General features: G+C 39.5%; 1 protein-coding gene across 1 annotated transcript in view; it reads left to right on the top strand.

Moving 5' to 3' along the window:
* The window catches only part of PCCA (propionyl CoA carboxylase, alpha polypeptide), a 321,407-nt gene that overhangs the window by 103,991 nt on the left and 199,669 nt on the right, over positions 1 to 17,747 (top strand). Inside the window, exon 7 of the mRNA XM_009997976.1 lies at positions 15,677 to 15,808. Within this exon, the coding sequence (XP_009996278.1) occupies positions 15,677 to 15,808 (132 nt within the window). The remainder of the gene's footprint in view (positions 1 to 15,676; positions 15,809 to 17,747) is intronic.

Raw genomic sequence — 17,747 nt, 5'->3', positions numbered from 1 at the left:
CCTGGTTCCTGGATTTTTGGAATTTCATTTTCCTATACATAATAGTTTTGAATTCTTTTGAAATGTATTTAGATTTGGAGTGAAAAAGATTATTTATTCCAGATATGAGTTAATGAGTTCCTTATTTTTACATTTGTTTCCTGTTTTGAAAATCTTGGAAACAGGATCTTTGTTCATGCTTCCAAAAAAGTCCATATTAAGCACCAGCTCTAATTCATAAGCTGTTTTTTTATGTGAGTATCTTCTGTCAGATTAGCTTTTTTTTTTTTCCTTTTTTTTTTTTCATGGGTGGTATCTCTGTCTCTCTTGTCAGTACTCATTTGATTTTTGTATTTTAATTCCTGATTTGTTGGAGAGATTAGTGTCAGTTTTACAAAGAGGCTATTAAATACACTCTTCAGATTCTTTTTGCATTAAAAAATTTACACAGATTGAAAATTTTGGCATGGAGAAGGAATAACTTTATCTTTCCTCTGAACAGTTGCTGAAATCCTGTATTAGGATAATGTAGAGAGATCATAATGGCACCATACTTAAAATAATCAAGTATTTCCCACTAAAAGGGGTAACTTTACCAAGCTAATCCTTTACATTCAGAATATCACACTTTGCATCCTTTCGAGATTTTTTTTTTGTATGTAAAGTTTCAGTGAAGAAAAGTGTCTGAAGGATGGTGCCTGGGGAAGGCCTGCTGATGCAGAAATGTTTTTAATCAATAGTTCTGAATCTTGTCACCTGATGAAAAATATCTTGTCGACTCTTGATATGTGTTCCTGCCATCTCTGATGTGCTGGGACCACTGTTTATTTAGTCATCTAGAGCAAACCTAGAGTCATCTAGAGCAAAAGTAAACCAGAAAGAGCAGTTAGTGCTGGCACTAGCAAAATTCAGTGGAGTCGATGCGAAAAATGAAAAGCCTAGAGCTCAGCTCTTTTGTAGCCGAATGTGCACTAGTTTGACTTAGTTGTTATGGTACAGCATTTCTAGCTTTTGTCAATTAAAATTCCTATTCATTCTGTCTTTGGCTGAGCTCATCAGATCAAGCCTCTTGCTGTTGCCTATTATATTGTTAGCAGATGACTACAAGGATTGTTGAAGGGACTTTGAGACTTGTAAAATCAGGTTTTTGTGAGCTACAGCGTGTTGGAATTAAGAGTTGCTGCAGCATCCTGTGTTTGTTCCCTGTATGCATTTGTGCTGTGATGTGGTTCTCAGTTGCTAATGTGGTCTGTCCTTGTCTCACTGCCTCTCTTCTTGGGTGTCAGAGGTAGATGGTAAGCAAGGTGGCAGGTTCTGAAAAGGTGTGTGTAAGGCAATTTGTCTGGATCAAGGGTAGATCCATTTACAGGTGTCCTCTACAATGTTGATGGGTATAAAAAAGCAGGATGAGAAACTTTTTTGGTATATTTGATCCTCCAGATAGATTGATAGATAAAGTTACAAAGTAATTTTTAAAAAATGTAGCCTGTTTGTATAACTCTTATTGCTTTTTCATTTCTAATCTCAGAGTATATTCTGCCCTCAAGGATTTTTTTCCTGTAGCTTTGAGGAATACCATCTAGTTGCACATACTTTTAAACATCCTATTCACAAGGGAAAATCCACTTTGCTAAGAATTTCCAAGTAATTCTAGCCCAGCAGATAAGTTATAGTTTAGACTTGTGGAATTTCTGATGCATTTAACCATTTTTATATAATTAAGCTGAAGTTCTTAAAAAAAAAAAAAGTTTTTCAGGGTGCTGAGGTCTTATTTGCCATCTTTAAACACTCCTGAAACATCAGTTTGCATTAAAAGAAAATATAGTTGATTTAGTCTCTGCTTATTCAAGTTTCTCTCCTCACTTGCCATTTCTGAGGGGACCTTTGAAAAAAGAAAGAAAAGTCAACTTTTCAGAAAGATCGCTATAATTTCATAAGCTAGTGTCATCTACAGGCTAAGTTTTTGAAATGTAGGCCCTCGTCCTGCAACTGTTTAAGCATGCTTAATTTCGAACATGTGCTTATTTAAAGGATCCAGATTTGTTTGTCTAATTACTTTATAGCACAAGTGAAGCCAGACTGTCCAACTCTTAGGCCCATCTGTTGGGAGGGGGAGGGAGGAACTTGATTGTGTTCCAGAAAGCTCTTCCACCCTCAACCACCAGAGGAAGTTTGTCTTTCAGTTCCAGAAGTGGTGGTATTCAGGAATATGTGTAGATATTTTTGTCATAGTTCATTATCCTGAGCTCAGACTGGTTGTGCTTTACAGGGAGCAGGGCCGCAAGGGGATCTCATAGATTGCTACATTTTAAGTGCCCACAAATCCTCTAGTTCTACATATTGACACACATCATTGAATTTGTTTTATTTAAGATGCTGAGAGGTTGTTATAGCTGTAGCATTGAGTGTTGCAACACTGCTACTCCATCACATTTTCCTCAATAGATTTAGATATGCCCAATTCCAGTTACTTCCTCATTCTAGCCTAGAAGTATAGGTGTAATATACACATGCTTTTAAAATAACTTGTATCTTGTATCTTGTGTTTATGATCGTATATAGTTATTTTTTTAAACTGAAGGCAAAGGGCCAAATCTGCTTGTTTGATTCACCCAATAAGAGCACAACGAGGTGGCAAGCTGCATTTGTATATGCAGATCTCCTTATTTGAAGATAACAAGATGAGGAGTAATATTTTTCTATAAAGTTTGGCTACAAAAACACATGAACCTTTTTTCTTAATTTTATTTGAACATCCATATTTAAGAGAACAAACGATACACATTTCTGCTCATAATATCTAGTGTGAACTTCATGTAAGTTAAGCATAAACAAGAATCAGAGGGACAGCTATGTAAGTATGAAAGAAGATTGACTGTTAGAAAATGCAGAAGAACCTCTGAATTTTCTGAGAATGCTTCCCAAAGGGACAGAAAAAAACCCAAGAGTTGTGCATTTGCTTATGTGTAATGTATTAGGCTTCTCTCTGTGGGCAGCTGGAAGAACTAGTTATCTTTCATTACAGTAATTAGTCCACAGTTTTCTCTGAGGAACCATTTGTAAGATTTAAATAAGAACATCTATCAGTAACACTACTACATGCATCCTTTTACAAGTAAGGAATGAAGGAAAAAAGACAGTAGTGCTTAACAGAGTTTTGCGAAGTGGTAGATTTTACTGTGGCTGTGTTATCTGATGTTACCCCTTTTGTACTCTAGTGCTTGCCCAACTAATAAGAGGACATCACAGAAATAGTAGTAGCACCACCAGTTATTAGAGAAGAAAGATCAGTATGACCAGGCTCTATTCTATCTTAAAGAAATGGATGCTGTGTGTAGGAAGATCCATATCCCTTTATCTCAGACAATCTAAGGTGGCCTTGTTTTGTTTGTTAACAACAAGGATTGTACCAGGTTCTCCATACTGTTGTTTTCTGTTAATCCTTCTCATATAATAATCCTCCTGATATTTTTCACTTAGGGCTGTAGAGTAGACGAGTTTGGAAGGGACCTCTGGAGACCTAGACCTTCTCTTAAAAAAGGCTCAACTGCAACAGGCTGCTTAAGTGTTTTCTGTTAATCCTTCTCATATAATAATCCTCCTGATATTTTTCACTTAGGGCTGTAGAGTAGACGAGTTTGGAAGGGACCTCTGGAGACCTAGACCTTCTCTTAAAAAAGGCTCAACTGCAACAGGCTGCTTAAGGCCATACACAGTTTGGCAAATCTTTTTTTTTTTTTTTTTGCAGGCATACAATTGGTATAATTTGACTGCAAGTTCAGTGTAGCATCTCAATAAGACTGTTAATTTTTCATTACTTGTTGAACTTTTAAATTTATTTTCACGTCTGTTTTGTGGAATTTTTTTTTCCTCCTGAAAAACACAACCTAAGGCATTGCAAAGTGCACTTACTAATCAGGCTGTATACTTGGGTTCTGTATTTATTTGCAAAGGTTCATATACATCTGTAAGACAAGAGAAATGGTACAGCTGCATAAAGAATGTCTTTTGTCCATGCATTTTCTTAACTGCTCTAACATTCAAGTTTTTGAACTCTGTTATACCATTTGTGTTCCCTACTGAACCTCGTTTGATGCTTTGATATAGAAAATTTTATATGTGTCATAAACTTGGGTGCTCGGTTAATATGAGGTATTGGTTTGTCTAGAAGGATGTTCCCTTGTTTCTCCCTTTCATTGTTCTGTCCTCCTTTTTCTCTGTGAATGCCTATTTTTCATCTAGAATAATGTCTATTTTGTATTAAACATCTCATTGAGCATTCTCTGCCAAGTTGAAGACTCTTTTCTTCTAGACAGTCAGCCAAATGGCCTAGAAAATAAAGTGCTCATAACTTTCTCTGCTAAATTCAGTACAATAATTCCAAGTGCTTTTTTTCCACTCCACACAAGTGAAGAATACCATGCAGGTTGAATTCGAATTAAAAAAAAATAAGAAAAATCAATTAGGAGATCTACTACTGTTGAAGAATAAATTGTACTTAGTTGTATTGAAATAAAGTAGTAATTGTACTGAAATAAAGTAGCTAATAGTGTTATTTGACTGTGGCTCAAGTTTAGTCTTCAGTTGATACCGTGGCGTACTGTGTAGGACATCAAGCAAGGAATCTTTCTGACCTTGCTAGTTTGTTCAGGATGGCTTTGTGCAACACTGGCACATTACATTTTTAGGTAAGAGTTGGTATTAATGATTGAACACGTGCTGCTTTTACATCAGGCAAAAATCTTGTGTGGTCGTGGACCTGATAGAACTTTTTTGTGTTGCATGAAAAATGAAATAGTCTTTATGAGGCTAGATGATTGGGAAGACTAAGATTACACTTGTTAGTGTTTGCCACTTCCTTTGTGCATACCTGATTTTTTTCTCTTTATCTTCGTTTAATCAGCAGCTATATCCATTTCAAGGATCTAATTGAACATAATGAAGAAAGAGGTTGGGCTGTTAAGCTTCCACATTCTCTACTCTTTGTGCTGCTCAGGGTGCTAAAAAGAGATGAGTTAACATAAACCTGAGTAGGCTGTTTAACCTTCTTTCTCTTCTGGAAATGTAGATGCAATAACATTTGCAGCTGAAAAGGCTTATTCCCAGTTTCTAATGTTTAAGGATGCAAATGAAGCATTTTGTCTTTTCTGTCGCCTGGAGGTGTTAAGCAAGGAAACAGAAAGAGGTTTCTAGGATTAGTTCCACAGATTTCTTTTATCATGTAAAAATCAAGGGTGGTTTCAATGCTACCAAGTGAAGAAAAGCAATATGGAAGCCATCCAGAGAAAATTCTTAAGTTTCATTTGCTTCTCCCTAAATTTTCTGGGTATTCATTACTACTGATATAGACAAATACTCGAACTTTTTACAACACAGCGGAGCTAAGTTCCTCTGCAGTGGGTGGTGTGTATGTGTAATGTTCTACAGGTGGTAAAGTGATTAATTGTTGACAGTGGTATGTTCAAGTTTTAGCGTTTGTATTTCAGAAGTGCTTCTAAAAACGTGGATAACTCAATATTGCATTTGGGTTTTAGACAAAGACATAAAATAGTGTGTTGACCTTGTAAAGCTTTGAAGTGAAATTATCAACTAAAACTTCAGCTTGATGATCAGATCTGAAGTGTAAACTTCTAAGTGTAGAGCCTCAGAGGTACTTTTTGTTCTTCTCACAGTGTCTTGTAGCTTTGAATCCTTCGAAAGAGCTGCCTCTGTATTTCTTTTCACTTTTGAAGATATGACCTAGAAGCTGGATACCATTTATTTCTACTTATATACTATGAAGTATTTGGTTAATTAAACTTTTTAAAGTGCAGAATTAAATCACTCCAAGCACTTTTTACACTTTGTATATACTCTTTGTGATAGTATGAGATCAGAATTGTGTCTGAAGGACTACATCTAGAGATTAGTCTGATTTTTACAGTTTTGTCTTTGTAAACTTTGCACTTCTGTGGAATTAAAAAGGAGATTATTAAAAAGCCATTTTCTATGCAGCATTTGTGCTTAAGGTGTTGCTGATCATCTAGATTTATTAGGGCTGATCCCTAGTTTTTATGCAAGAGGTCAGGCACCTTTTCTGAGAGGTGCACACTTTTTTGGGACAGTGGAGTTAAGAAGCTTTAGAGTGTGTTTATACTAGTTAATCAATTGTGCCTTTTAAGCTAAGCTTTAGAGAATTGATTTCTCTTCCCACCCATAAATATTTGTATACTATATTTTGAAAACCAAAAATATGCCTGGCTTTCTATATGTGATATGTAGATAGATGTGTCTCCTCTAAAGCAATCTAGGAACAAAACATTTGGAGCCCTGTTTTCATTTGGTCCTTCAGAAGTTTGGTCATACTTGTGGAACTTACATATAGTACAAGATTTTCAGGTAACAGATGAATGTATTTTCATAGCTCTACATAGTTTAAACTAGTCTTTGGAGACAGTGTGAACAGATTTACACCAGGATTAAATAAATCAAATCAATTTATTAGAATAATGGCTTGAAGGGAATTTGTTAACACATCTCCCTGTGCTGGAGGTTAAACACGGAAACTGGCATCTGTGTTAGTTTATTTCCAAGTAAATTAGTGTATTCTGGTTTTCAGTTTTTTAGTATTGCTACCCAGCAATCATAATTTTCCTTACTTAAGGTAGTGGTTGTGAAAATGCTTTACTGTTCTGTAATTCCAGTTTTAAGAAGTGAGACAAACTTCTTCCAGCTGTGTTCAATTTCAGGTAAAGCTTTTTCATTCTGCTAGCTTTTCCCTTTCTAAAGAAACACTTCCAGCATATCAGTTTCTCTTATGGTACATATCCTTGTTTGAGGTAGTGAGTACAGATATTTTAACAACGTGCACCAAAACAGATTAGGAGATGACCTGCTGGAGAAGAACCTTGAAGTCCTGGTGGACAACAAGTTGTCCATGGGACAGCAATATGCCCTTGTGGCCAAGAAGGCCAATGGTATCCTGGGGTGCATTAAGAAGCAGCTTGAGGGAGGTTCTTCTCCCCATCTGCTCTGCCCTAGTGAGACTCCACCTTGAATATTGTGTCCAGTTCTGGGCTCCCCAGTTCAAGAGGGATAGAGATATACTGGAAAGAGTCCAGTGGCAGGCTGTGAGCATGATTGAGGGACTGGAACACCTGTCTTATGAGGAGAGGCTGAGAGACCTGGGGCTGTTTAGTCTGTAGAAGAAAAGACTGAGAGGGGACTTTATTAATGTCTATGAATATCTGAAGGGTGGGTGTCAAGACTTCCTTTTCAGTCATGCCCGGTGATAGGACAAGGGGCAGTGGAGGCAAGCAAGAACACAGGAAGTTCCACCTCAACATGAGGAAAAACTTATTTATTGTAAGGGTTATGGAGCACTGGAACAGGCTGCCCAGAGAGGTTGTGGATTCTCCTTCCCTGGAAACTTTCAGGACCCATTTGGATGCGTTTCTGTGTGACCTGCCCTAGATTCTTTGGTGGTCCTGCTGGTGGTCCTGCTTTGGCATGGGGGTTGGACTTGATCTCCAGGAGTCCCTTCCAACTCCTAACATATTCTGTGATTCAGGTGTCACAGGTGGTGAAACAGCTTGTGTGGTGGGTCTGGCTTCTAAAATATGGTATATATGGAGCTAAGTAGCAGTAAGCTTTTCTTTCAAAGTAGAACTGGAAACAAGTAATGAGGTCTGGCAGGCTGGGTTGCAGAGTTCACCACCACCTCCTTCCTCTAGCAAGCTTCATTGGGCTCTGTCACTTTTCCAATCACCAGTTAACCTTTTACTTCCCAGGCTAGTTGCTGTCACAGTTTACCTGCCTGCTGCTTATGCAACTTAACATGAGCGAAATACTCCATCTCCTTCCCACACCCTGAAACAAACCAAAAGCCAGACCTCCAGAATGAACTACAGAAGCCAACAGCATGTGCAGTCAAAGAAAATTAGGGTACTAGAGACCTTCCCATTCTTGTGTATTTGTCTATCTGCTTTTATCACAAAATGTATTCACCTAAGGGGTTTTATGCTGTTCTGTTCTAAGCAAACTACAGTCTTCTGTAGAGGCTTTTCTTCAGCTTGGCTCATTTTTTAAATACTTGTTCCAATGAAGGATGCTACTCTTCCTGTAAGTGTTGTCTTGTCTCTCTTGTGCATGTATAAGCGTGTGCATATCCTGAAGATCTTTTGGCTTTAAAAGGTCTGTGTATTTCACTGTAAACAAGCTTGGAGAAGCTCTGGTTTACTGTACTGCTGGAGAGTTACTACTTCTAGTGATCCATAACTTAGTCATATTATTGCTTCCAGCCTTTTCCAGCTTTAAATAAGTCTCTGCTAATACTAAATCTACAGGCAGATGTCTGGACGGATCGCTGACTGCTCCGGTATATGTTCTTTATTCTGAGCCTTCAGAACAGCAGCAACAGAGTCCAGTTGTTAGAGTGCATAGGTTGTTTCTGTGTATCTAGCAGAAAGCTTTGGGACATTCTTGCATGTCCATCATGTTCTGTTGTAGTGCGTTTTACCAGTTCAGCATTTCCTAGGTTATTGCATGTATGCTTCTTATAATTCTTACAGTGTGTTTCCTAGGATTCCTTCCCAGTGTTGAATCCTGTACTGTGAGGTGATCTCTTATGTCCCCATCTCTCAACAAATGTCAGTGTGCCTGTTTTTTTTCCACAAGGACTCCTGGAACTTGTTTGTATGTTTCATCTGACTACATCAACTGGCTTTTTCTGTTCTGCTTGGTTATTTTCTGTGTTGTTTAAACCTCTCCTGAACCTTCCTTTTCCTGCCAGCCCTGCTTATCAGCCCTGCATTTAGACTGTGTTTTTGAGCCCCACTAGCTATTCCAGTCACCTGTGAGCTGCATTGCAGGATCTGTTTCCTTCTGGTGAGCTATGAGTCCCAGCTGGAGATGGGAGACCACATCTGTGGAAGATCCCAATTTTTCTGTAACTGTGATGCTGTTTGTGATTACCAAGCTACTTCTGCCCCTTCCCCTCCCCATTGGATCAGCCTCCTTTATTGGTTGTGTGTCAAGAATGCAAAAAAATTAAGACAGTTGTTCCCCAGTACATCAGTGAAAGAATTGATCGGCTTCATGCAAGTATTTAATGGAAACAGTTTCCAGATTTTCTTGTGAAGAAAAGCCATTTGAAAACCAGACCTATTATAACAGTTTCTACTAGGGTTCTTTTCTGTGGACCTTCCTTCATAGTCTCATTTACCAATAAGTTCTTGAGTAAATCTGATAAGCTGTTACCATGCTTGCAAATCTTGCTGTTAAAGCACTGCAACAGAATCTTACTTCTGCTTCTTTTCCGCCCCTAAGTTGTTCCACTACTTGACAGCACACGTCAAAGAGCTGGTTCAAACAAGGGCTTTGATGCCTCGAACTTCAGCCATTCTGTGATTCAAACAGTGCTCCTCAGAGGATGTCGTGGTTTGGGACAACACAACAACAAAAGGAACAGCCCCATGGCCGCTCACTCAGCTTCCCACACACACACTCTGGGATGAGGAGGACAAAGCTCCTGGGTTGAGCAAAAGGACAAGGAGGGATCTTCACCAATTTAGGTCCCAGGCAAAACAGACTCAACTTGGGGAAAAAATAATAACTTAATTTTACACTAATCACACACACGCAGGACACAGACACACACAGATCAGGGCTTGCAGATGTTACCCCACCCCTCCCTTCTCCCCGGGCCCAAATCCCTTTGTTCCCGGTTTCTCTCCCTCCTTCCCCCCAGCGGCACAGGGGGACAGGGGATGGGGTTTAAAGTCACTTCACAGGCTGTTGGTTCCTGCTGCTCCTTCCTCCTCAGGAAGAAGGATTCCTTAAGTCTTTCCCTGCTTCCCCATGGGGTTCCTCCCATAGGAGAGTCCTCCACGAACCTCTCGTTCATGAGTCCTTCCCACGAGGTCCGGAGCTGCTCCAGCCTGGGCTTCCCACAGAGTCACGGGGGCTTCGGGAACAGCCACCTCCCCTGGTGCTGGGGTCTTCCAAAGCTGCTTGATCAGAGTCCACAGGCAGCAAATCCTCTGGCCACAAAATCCAAGTCCAGTGGCCAAGTTCACCCCTCCTGGCACCTCCAGGGAATGTTCCACCACATTCCTCCAGGAGTGCAGGGAACAGCTGCCATCTCGCCGTGGGTTGCAGGGAAACTTCTGCTTGGGCACCTTCTTCCCCTTCTTCCTCACCAACCACCAGCACAGCTCGCCTTCCCCTGCACCCGCTCTCCTCCAGCACAGCTCTTCTTCCCCCCTCCTAGCTTAGCTCAGGTGTTGTGTCAGTTCTTTCCTATATTAATCACAGAAGCACATCTGTTGTCCCTCTAATGGATCTTTGGCTGGGTTTGGAACAGGGGGAGCTTCTCAGCTTCTTACTGGAGCCACTCCTGGCGCCCTTCCCCTGCCATCAAAAAACGCACCAAACCAGAACAGAGGAGCAACAACATGCTGTATTTTAAAACAAATCTTAAAACAGAATAGCAGACTTCAATGTAAAAGTAAGGCAGCACAGACTGTCCTTCTTGTATGCCAGAGAGTCTTGAGGATATGCCATCCCTCAAAAGAAGGTTCTAGTTCCCTGGAAGAAGTTGTGCTGGAACAGTAATGTGTTCCAGCAGGTTACTTGGTCCTTCCTCCAATGCCCATTAAGCTTCTCTGTTTAGGTAATTTTAACTCACTAAAGCAATGGAAAACACTTCTCTAAAAACTAGGCCATTGTCTGCCATGTTGGACAGCTAGGTCAACTGAGAAGGTGGATAGGTAGGACTGTGGAAAGGAATGTGCAGGACATGAAGGAGAGAACTAAGCCAAGTTCTTGGCTTAGTTCTCGATCACTCCTGGCAGACTGCAGTCTCTGAGCCAGCCACTGGTGCTGGAGTTAAGCCCTCTTCTCCTAAGTGAATTACTGTTACTGTCTTCCAATAAGTAGCACCGTAGGTTTGGGTACTTTTGAAAACATCAGCTGTAAGTCTGAGTTTGAGGACTTAGTGTTTAGGTAGGAAAGCTTATTTTCAATAAGGTAGAGCAGCTATGATTGCTCCTGAGATCTCTCCATCCTCTTGACCATTTCTTCCTCAGAGACAGGAAACATTTTCCTTCAACTAGCCAGTTCAGGTACCAGGGAACAAAGAAACACAAAGCCTGCATTATTGCCATTGCTTCTGTGTGGTAAGATAATTACAGGGCCTTTTGCACCTGGAAGCAGCTGGGAACTTGGAGTGTGTTTTGCCACCTCAGTGTGGTGTGAGTGGAAGAATCCCCTTACCAAGTAATCCTGAAAATAAAACATAAGATTCTTGATAGCTGTGTTTTTGTTCATGGCAATCCTTGTTGTTGGTTGGAGCTGCTCATGTTAAGCTGGTGTTATGTGCAGATTCAAATATCTTGGCTCGAATGAGGACACCAAAAAGTGGGTTTAATTGTCCAGAACTAATGTAGTAAAAGATAGAGGAAAAGTTTTAGTATCACTTGTTTTGTCTAAAGCTGTGTTGGAGCTGTTCAGTCATTTCCTGCAGCGCTGAGAGGTCTTGCAGTGAGTTGGCTGATTTGCCACATTTATAAGCCCACAGAAGAGTATATGTTGCCAAAGGAGCTAGTGTGTATAAAAGTTTATTATGCAGTTTTCCCTCCTTCATGCTTTCTGGCTTTAGTTCTGCTTATGCTGTGACTGAGGCTGAATCCAATACTGACTGTATAATACAGTCATTGTTAATGTCCGTATTTGAAATTTCCATGAAAAGATGTGAAAGAATCTCTTCTAGGGTCAGTCTCTTCACTTACCTCAGGTCCACAAGAGTTTGTCAGGTGGACAGGTCCTTTCCAGATGTTGAGAGTATGGCAATTTACATTAGTGTGGGTCCATTTGGCCCACTCTGTTCCCAGAGCAGTCGGAGATGGTTAACAGGCTGCTAAGGCCATATATGGCTCAACCACAGGCTTTCTGAGTGGGTTTTCTAAATGTGTCTTTGTTTCTCCTACTTGGACATTGTTTAGTTTTTGCTGTATTTGGGGGTTTGGTGTTCCCTGAAGGTAGAATGCAGCTTTTGTTTGGCTTAACAACAAAAAAAAAAAGGGAGAGGATGAACTGCTTATGGTTCTTATAGCGCTACGATTAAACCTACTCTTGCAATTATTTAAGATAGAGGGCTGTTGGGGAAAACTTTTAAATATCTACTTAAAGAAGGAACTAGCTTTCTTTTTGTGGAATGTATTCTGAAATTGTTCTTTCATAAAATCACAGAATTGTCAGAGTTGGAAGGGACCTGTAGAGATCATCTAGTCCAACTCCCCTGCTAAAGCAGGATCCCCTAGAGCACATTACTCAGGACTGCATCCAGGTGGGTTTTGAATATGACCGGGGGACTCCACAACCTCCCTGGGCAGCCTGTTCTAGGGGTCTGTCAACCTCACCATAAATAAGTTTTTCCTCATATTTAAATGGCACTTCCTATGTTCCAGCTTGTGCTCATTGCTCCTCATCCTGTCCTGTCACTGGGAACTACTGAAAAGAGTCTGGCTCCATCCTCCTTGCACCCACCCTTTAGATACTTGTGGGCATTAATAGTGTCTCCTCTCAGCCTTCTCTTCTCGAGGCTAGAGAGTTCCAGCTGTCTCAGCCTTTCCTCATAAGGGAGATGCTCCAATTTCCTAGTCATCTTTATTGCCTTCTGCTAGACTCTCTCCAGTAGTTCCCTGTCTCTCTTGAACTGGGGAACCCAGAACTGGATGCGGTATTCCAGCTGTGGCATCACCTGGTCAGAGTAGAGGGGGAGAATGATGTCTCTCGACCTACTGGCCACACTCTTCCTTATGTACCCCAGGATTCCCAGCAAGCATTTTCAAGTGATGGGGTTTTAAATTATTTTAGCAAGACTTGCAAGAGTTTGTCTAGTAGTCCCTTAAGCTGACAAAGTTTTATATTGTGAGCTTAGCTAAAGTTAGTTGCAAGTAATGTCAAAGAATGCACACCTTTTCTGTGTAAGAAATAGTTTGACATATTGGCTGGATCAATTGGATCACCCTTGTTAACTTATTTTTCATTTATTAATGTTGCAGCATGCTGAGTGATGTGGTTTCAGGTACCTTGTGATATCACATGGAGTGAAACTTTTTCTTTCAGATTTTGTTGCTGGGGAATAATTGGATGTGATGGCTGCCCCAGCTGACTAACCATAAGGGAATAGCTGGTGGTACTAAGCTGCTGCTTGTTCACAATTCAAGAGCAGTTTTGTGTAATGTGCAAAGGTTCAGAGCAGTTAAAGGCAAGAAGCATTTCTCCGGTGGTTCATGAATTGTCTTCTCTATAGTGCTGTCCTCTTCTTATCCAACTACCTGCTTGGACAGGAGCAGGAAAAGAATTGGGCACTTTCAAAGTCCATGCTACAAGTCAGTGAAAGGAGACAGCAAGTCAAGGAAGATGTTCCCTATGTGCCTTTCACTGGAAAGGTGAATGCTTGCTGATGCCATGAATGTGATTCCAGTCGTCTCTTGTTACCTCCAGTTTGAATTAAGGTTTTCTTATTTTCTGACAGAAGGAAGTCAGAGGAGGAAGTAGTGTAAGAGTAGAGTATTGGAAATAGACTGCAAGCTCAAGTCTTGGGTGGTATGTCAGGGCAGTGAAAAGATTTGGACCCACTACCTTGATGGTATCTGGAGCTGCTGTGTTTTTGGTGCTGGGTTTTGAGAAGAGAGCAGGAAGAAGGTGAATTTTGAAGTGGCATTGATAAGGAGGCAAATGCCAGTGGTATGGCAGAAACTGTATATGAGTGCGCCTTCCGCACAAAGCTTTTTGAGATTGGAGTACACTCTGATGACAGAAGGGAACTCTACCCTACCTCCTAGTGTATGCAGGCACCTATTTAAAACTCTTAAGAAGGAACAGAGTATCAGTTTTCAGGTTGTGATCTGCTGTTGTTTCTGCAATGCTCAGCTCCAAACTTTCTGTCACTGATTTCTAACATCAAGTCCTTGCTTCTTGTTTCCCATCTCCTTTAAAAAGGGAATTCCTTTAGTTTTTAGATACTTTGGCATTATAATATTATTAGATCTGCACCCTTGGGTCAGCCTTCCTATTCCTTCTTCCTTCCTATTGCAGTGTTCTTAACTTCTGTTTATAAGACAGCTATTAATCAAATCAGTATTACTGTTTTAGATTCATAGAATCATGGAATGGTTTGAGTTGGAAGGGACCATAAAGATGATCTAGATCGAACCCCCCCTGAGAAGAGGTGGGCTGAGAAAAAAACCCAGATGATGTGTTGTGAGTTGAAGTGTAGAAGCCTTTGATGTTGTTGAACTGATGCTCTGGATTTAGTTTAGATGTGTTTGCACTGAGCTTCCTAGTGCTTACTATTTATAATACTTACCTGGTATTTTCTGTTACCTGTAGCACCCCGTTAGCTAGGATGGCAGGAAGTTGTCCACATAAAGTTTCTGCTATTACACTCTTCCTCCTAGGAAGCTCCTGACTGTGAAAATGGTGACTCCCAAGTGAGTCTGGAGCTCTTGACTCTTACACCATCATGAATAGGAGGACATTGTTTTCCAACTTAAGCATATTTTCTCTGTTGATTCTGTGGTCACATGCCATTATCACATAAATACACAAAACTTGAGCAAATTGCCTTTTATTGATAGTGATTGTGACTGTCTGGCAACCCTAACATATGCAGCAAAAGTGTGTATCAGAAAAGCAAAATACTAAGACAAATTCTGCTGTAAGAATGATCACCATTCTGTTAGTTGTGGTATGAAGTTAACTGCCAAATGGTTGGAAACAAGTTATTTTAAAGCATTTTACAGGTGTCTTGGAATTGGGCAAAAAATAAACAGCTGGAAAAAAATTGTGCAAGGCTAGTATGCTTATTATTTTGTGTTTTTCCTGTGGTACAAAAGACATGAAGTTGCCCAAAACGTGCATGTACGCACTGATGCATCAGTAACTTTCTGTGAAACAGTTCTGGTAGAATTGCCTTTAGTTTTGTGTAATACTGACCCTGGAAAGGTTTGAAAAAAATACCTGTGTAGTTGATGCATCAGTCTGTTGCTGGCAAGGAGAAACGGGAGGAGGAGAAAAATGCAATTCAGTGTTCTGCCTGTGTATTAAAGTATTAAAGTCAAAGTATTCAAGTGTTTTGTATTATTGTATTTCCACATTAGTATTGGCAAAGATGGATGCCTGAAATAATTGATGAAACGTTATTTCAGTTACTACCTCGTTTTCAATATTTTTAAATACATTGAGTAGGAGACTACATTTTCATTTTGATTTTTCATCAAGGTTTGGTTTAGGGAATGTATTATGGAATTTTTGACTGCATTACAGTTTAGCAAGCATATCTTTGTAAATTACTTACAGCTATTCCAGTGGTGAGTTACCTAGCCTCTGTTTTCTCAAGGGACATTTCTAACTTTCAAGCTGGAGTACTTCCACTTTCAGCTGCTTTTCTTTGGCCTGGCTTTGATTTATACAAATGCTAATGATAGGGCCTCTATATCTGTGTGTATACATAATTTCACAAGGTCATACACATTTTTAATGAGCTAGCTGAATTGCTGCTTACATATCTCTGGGTTGTTACATAAACACATTACTGTCTTCCAAACATTTTCATTAATCAGTTCAAAATAGACAAAAAAAATAATATCAATGCCTGTTTAAATCTGATTTAGTTTTGTCTTCTAAGGTTTTATCTTCATTGTCTTTGTAGGCATCAGAAGGTGTCACCTTCATTGGACCTGACACACATGCTATTCAAGCAATGGGAGACAAGATTGAAAGCAAATTATTGGCCAAGAATGCGAAGGTCAACACGATCCCTGGCTTTGATGGAGTAGTCAAGGTGAGAAATAATTTAATTACTGTGTCTCCACTGTGTGAACAATGTCTAAATTGAAGTACATCTATAGAAGATCTAATGTGGAATGCAATTATAATTTCAACTTCTTTTTCAGTAAGATGTAATTAAAAATTGGATACAGATTTTTACTGCCAAGACTGCTTTGGAGAAGTTGTTCTTTATAACAAATGATGTATTAAGGACTGCTTCTGTGGAGTCTCTAAAAATATTTTACTTTAAATGTAACATTAAGGCAGGTAAATATATTAAATGTCAGGTGTGGATTTGACTGTTTGCATATGTCTTTACATTTCCTAACTCTGTAATTTTTGTTGGCTGAGATCTTGACAGCCTTAAGTTAACAGTGAAGTTTGTTACGCTCTATGAAGTCTCTGTTTTATAGTCTCTGTTGGTGGCGTAGATTTCCATGTGTTGCAAAACTTAGGGTGAGTGTGGGGGGAAGTTGGTGGCTATTTGTCTGAATCTACAGCTAGTATTCTTCTTGGGGTTTTAGAAGGTATGATTTCCAACAGACTCCTAAAAATCTTTTGGTGGTTTTATTGTATTTGGTAAAGTGAAATAAAGTATGTTTTGGTGCATTTTTTTTTTTCTATAGTGAGTATGTATTGGGCTCTTACAAGCTTTCCTGGGTCTCTTAATAGCTTGTCTGTGTTAGCATAGGTAAATGACTGTTTTTCCTTTAAAGCCTTTGTTGTATACATCTAAAAATTTGGTGTATTATAAAATGTTGACTGCTTGGGTTGGTTTTTTTTTAATGCGTGACATACCAATTTAGATTTTTTCAAAGAAAATCTGAGTAAAACCTTGAGTTGCATGAAAAAGTGAAACGTTTGTTTCAACAATATTTTATTACAGTTCAAGGGAAAACTTTTCAGGTTTTAGTTATGACAGTTGTTATTGACTGACCTCTGATACTCATACATAGTTTTATTTAATTTTTCTCTGTATAATCTACATGATGCGATAGGAAGTGTCAAGTTAATTGGGAGCAATTGAATGTATTGATGGAATGCAGACTATTTTGAGGAGCAGCATATACCAGGGCAATGGTGTGCATCATCATGTCAGCTGAGCAGGATTTTAAACTGTTAGGAGGAGGGAAAAAGCCAGACTCAACTAAATGAGAAAGATGAATACATGTGCAAAGGGATTAAGCCTCTACAAAATGATCTGTTCTGATGAGGATGCCTGGAGAACTTGGCTAGTAAGAGAGAACAATAAAATGAAATTGAGGTTGAAATGCACAAGAGGACTCTTCAGTACTCATGACAGAAATGCCAGGTGCATGTAATGCCTGGTAGTAGGGATGTTGCAACAGGTAAAAGTGCAAATAATTGTTCCTTTTCTGAAGGCTCCATGTGAGTGTTAGGTTGGTATCTGTGGCAATGCTGAGGACTGGCAATAACAAGTTGAACACAGCATTCCTTCAGGTTTTTGTTGCATGTTTTAGCAGTCCTTGGGTAGGTGATCCTTTAGCATGCATGATACCTACTGGCAGCCAAGCTATTGTGTAAGGTTCTTGGCTCTGTCTGATATCCTGTATATTATTCTGAAAATCCTGAAAATATGTCCTAATCAGATGTTTTTCTATAACTTTTACTTAATCTTTTACTTAATCATCCTAAACATCACAAAACTTTTTCTAATGCAGAATCAAATAGTCAAAATGCTGTTTTTATCTCTGTATCCAGTGACAACTTGTGCAATGGTCTATTATTCTGGTAATATAAAGAAACAAAACTGGTAAAGTAGTATATTGGTTTATGAATGGATAGCCATATAACCAGTGAAACTGAGCTACTTAGCTGTATGCACTTGTTTCGGAGACCTTTAATTGCACTGTTTTTTTTGTCAATTCCCAGAAGTTCCTGACACAGAATAAAAGAACCTAAGTGATCTGATTGGCAATCAGTCCTCAAAT

The sequence above is a fragment of the Chaetura pelagica genome, unplaced genomic scaffold (genome assembly GCF_000747805.2).
Source record: "Chaetura pelagica isolate M959 unplaced genomic scaffold, ChaPel_1.0 scaffold123, whole genome shotgun sequence".
NCBI lineage: Eukaryota > Metazoa > Chordata > Aves > Apodiformes > Apodidae > Chaetura > Chaetura pelagica.
Note: the sequence above shows the minus strand (reverse complement) of the source record. Positions and strands in the feature narration are given on the sequence as shown.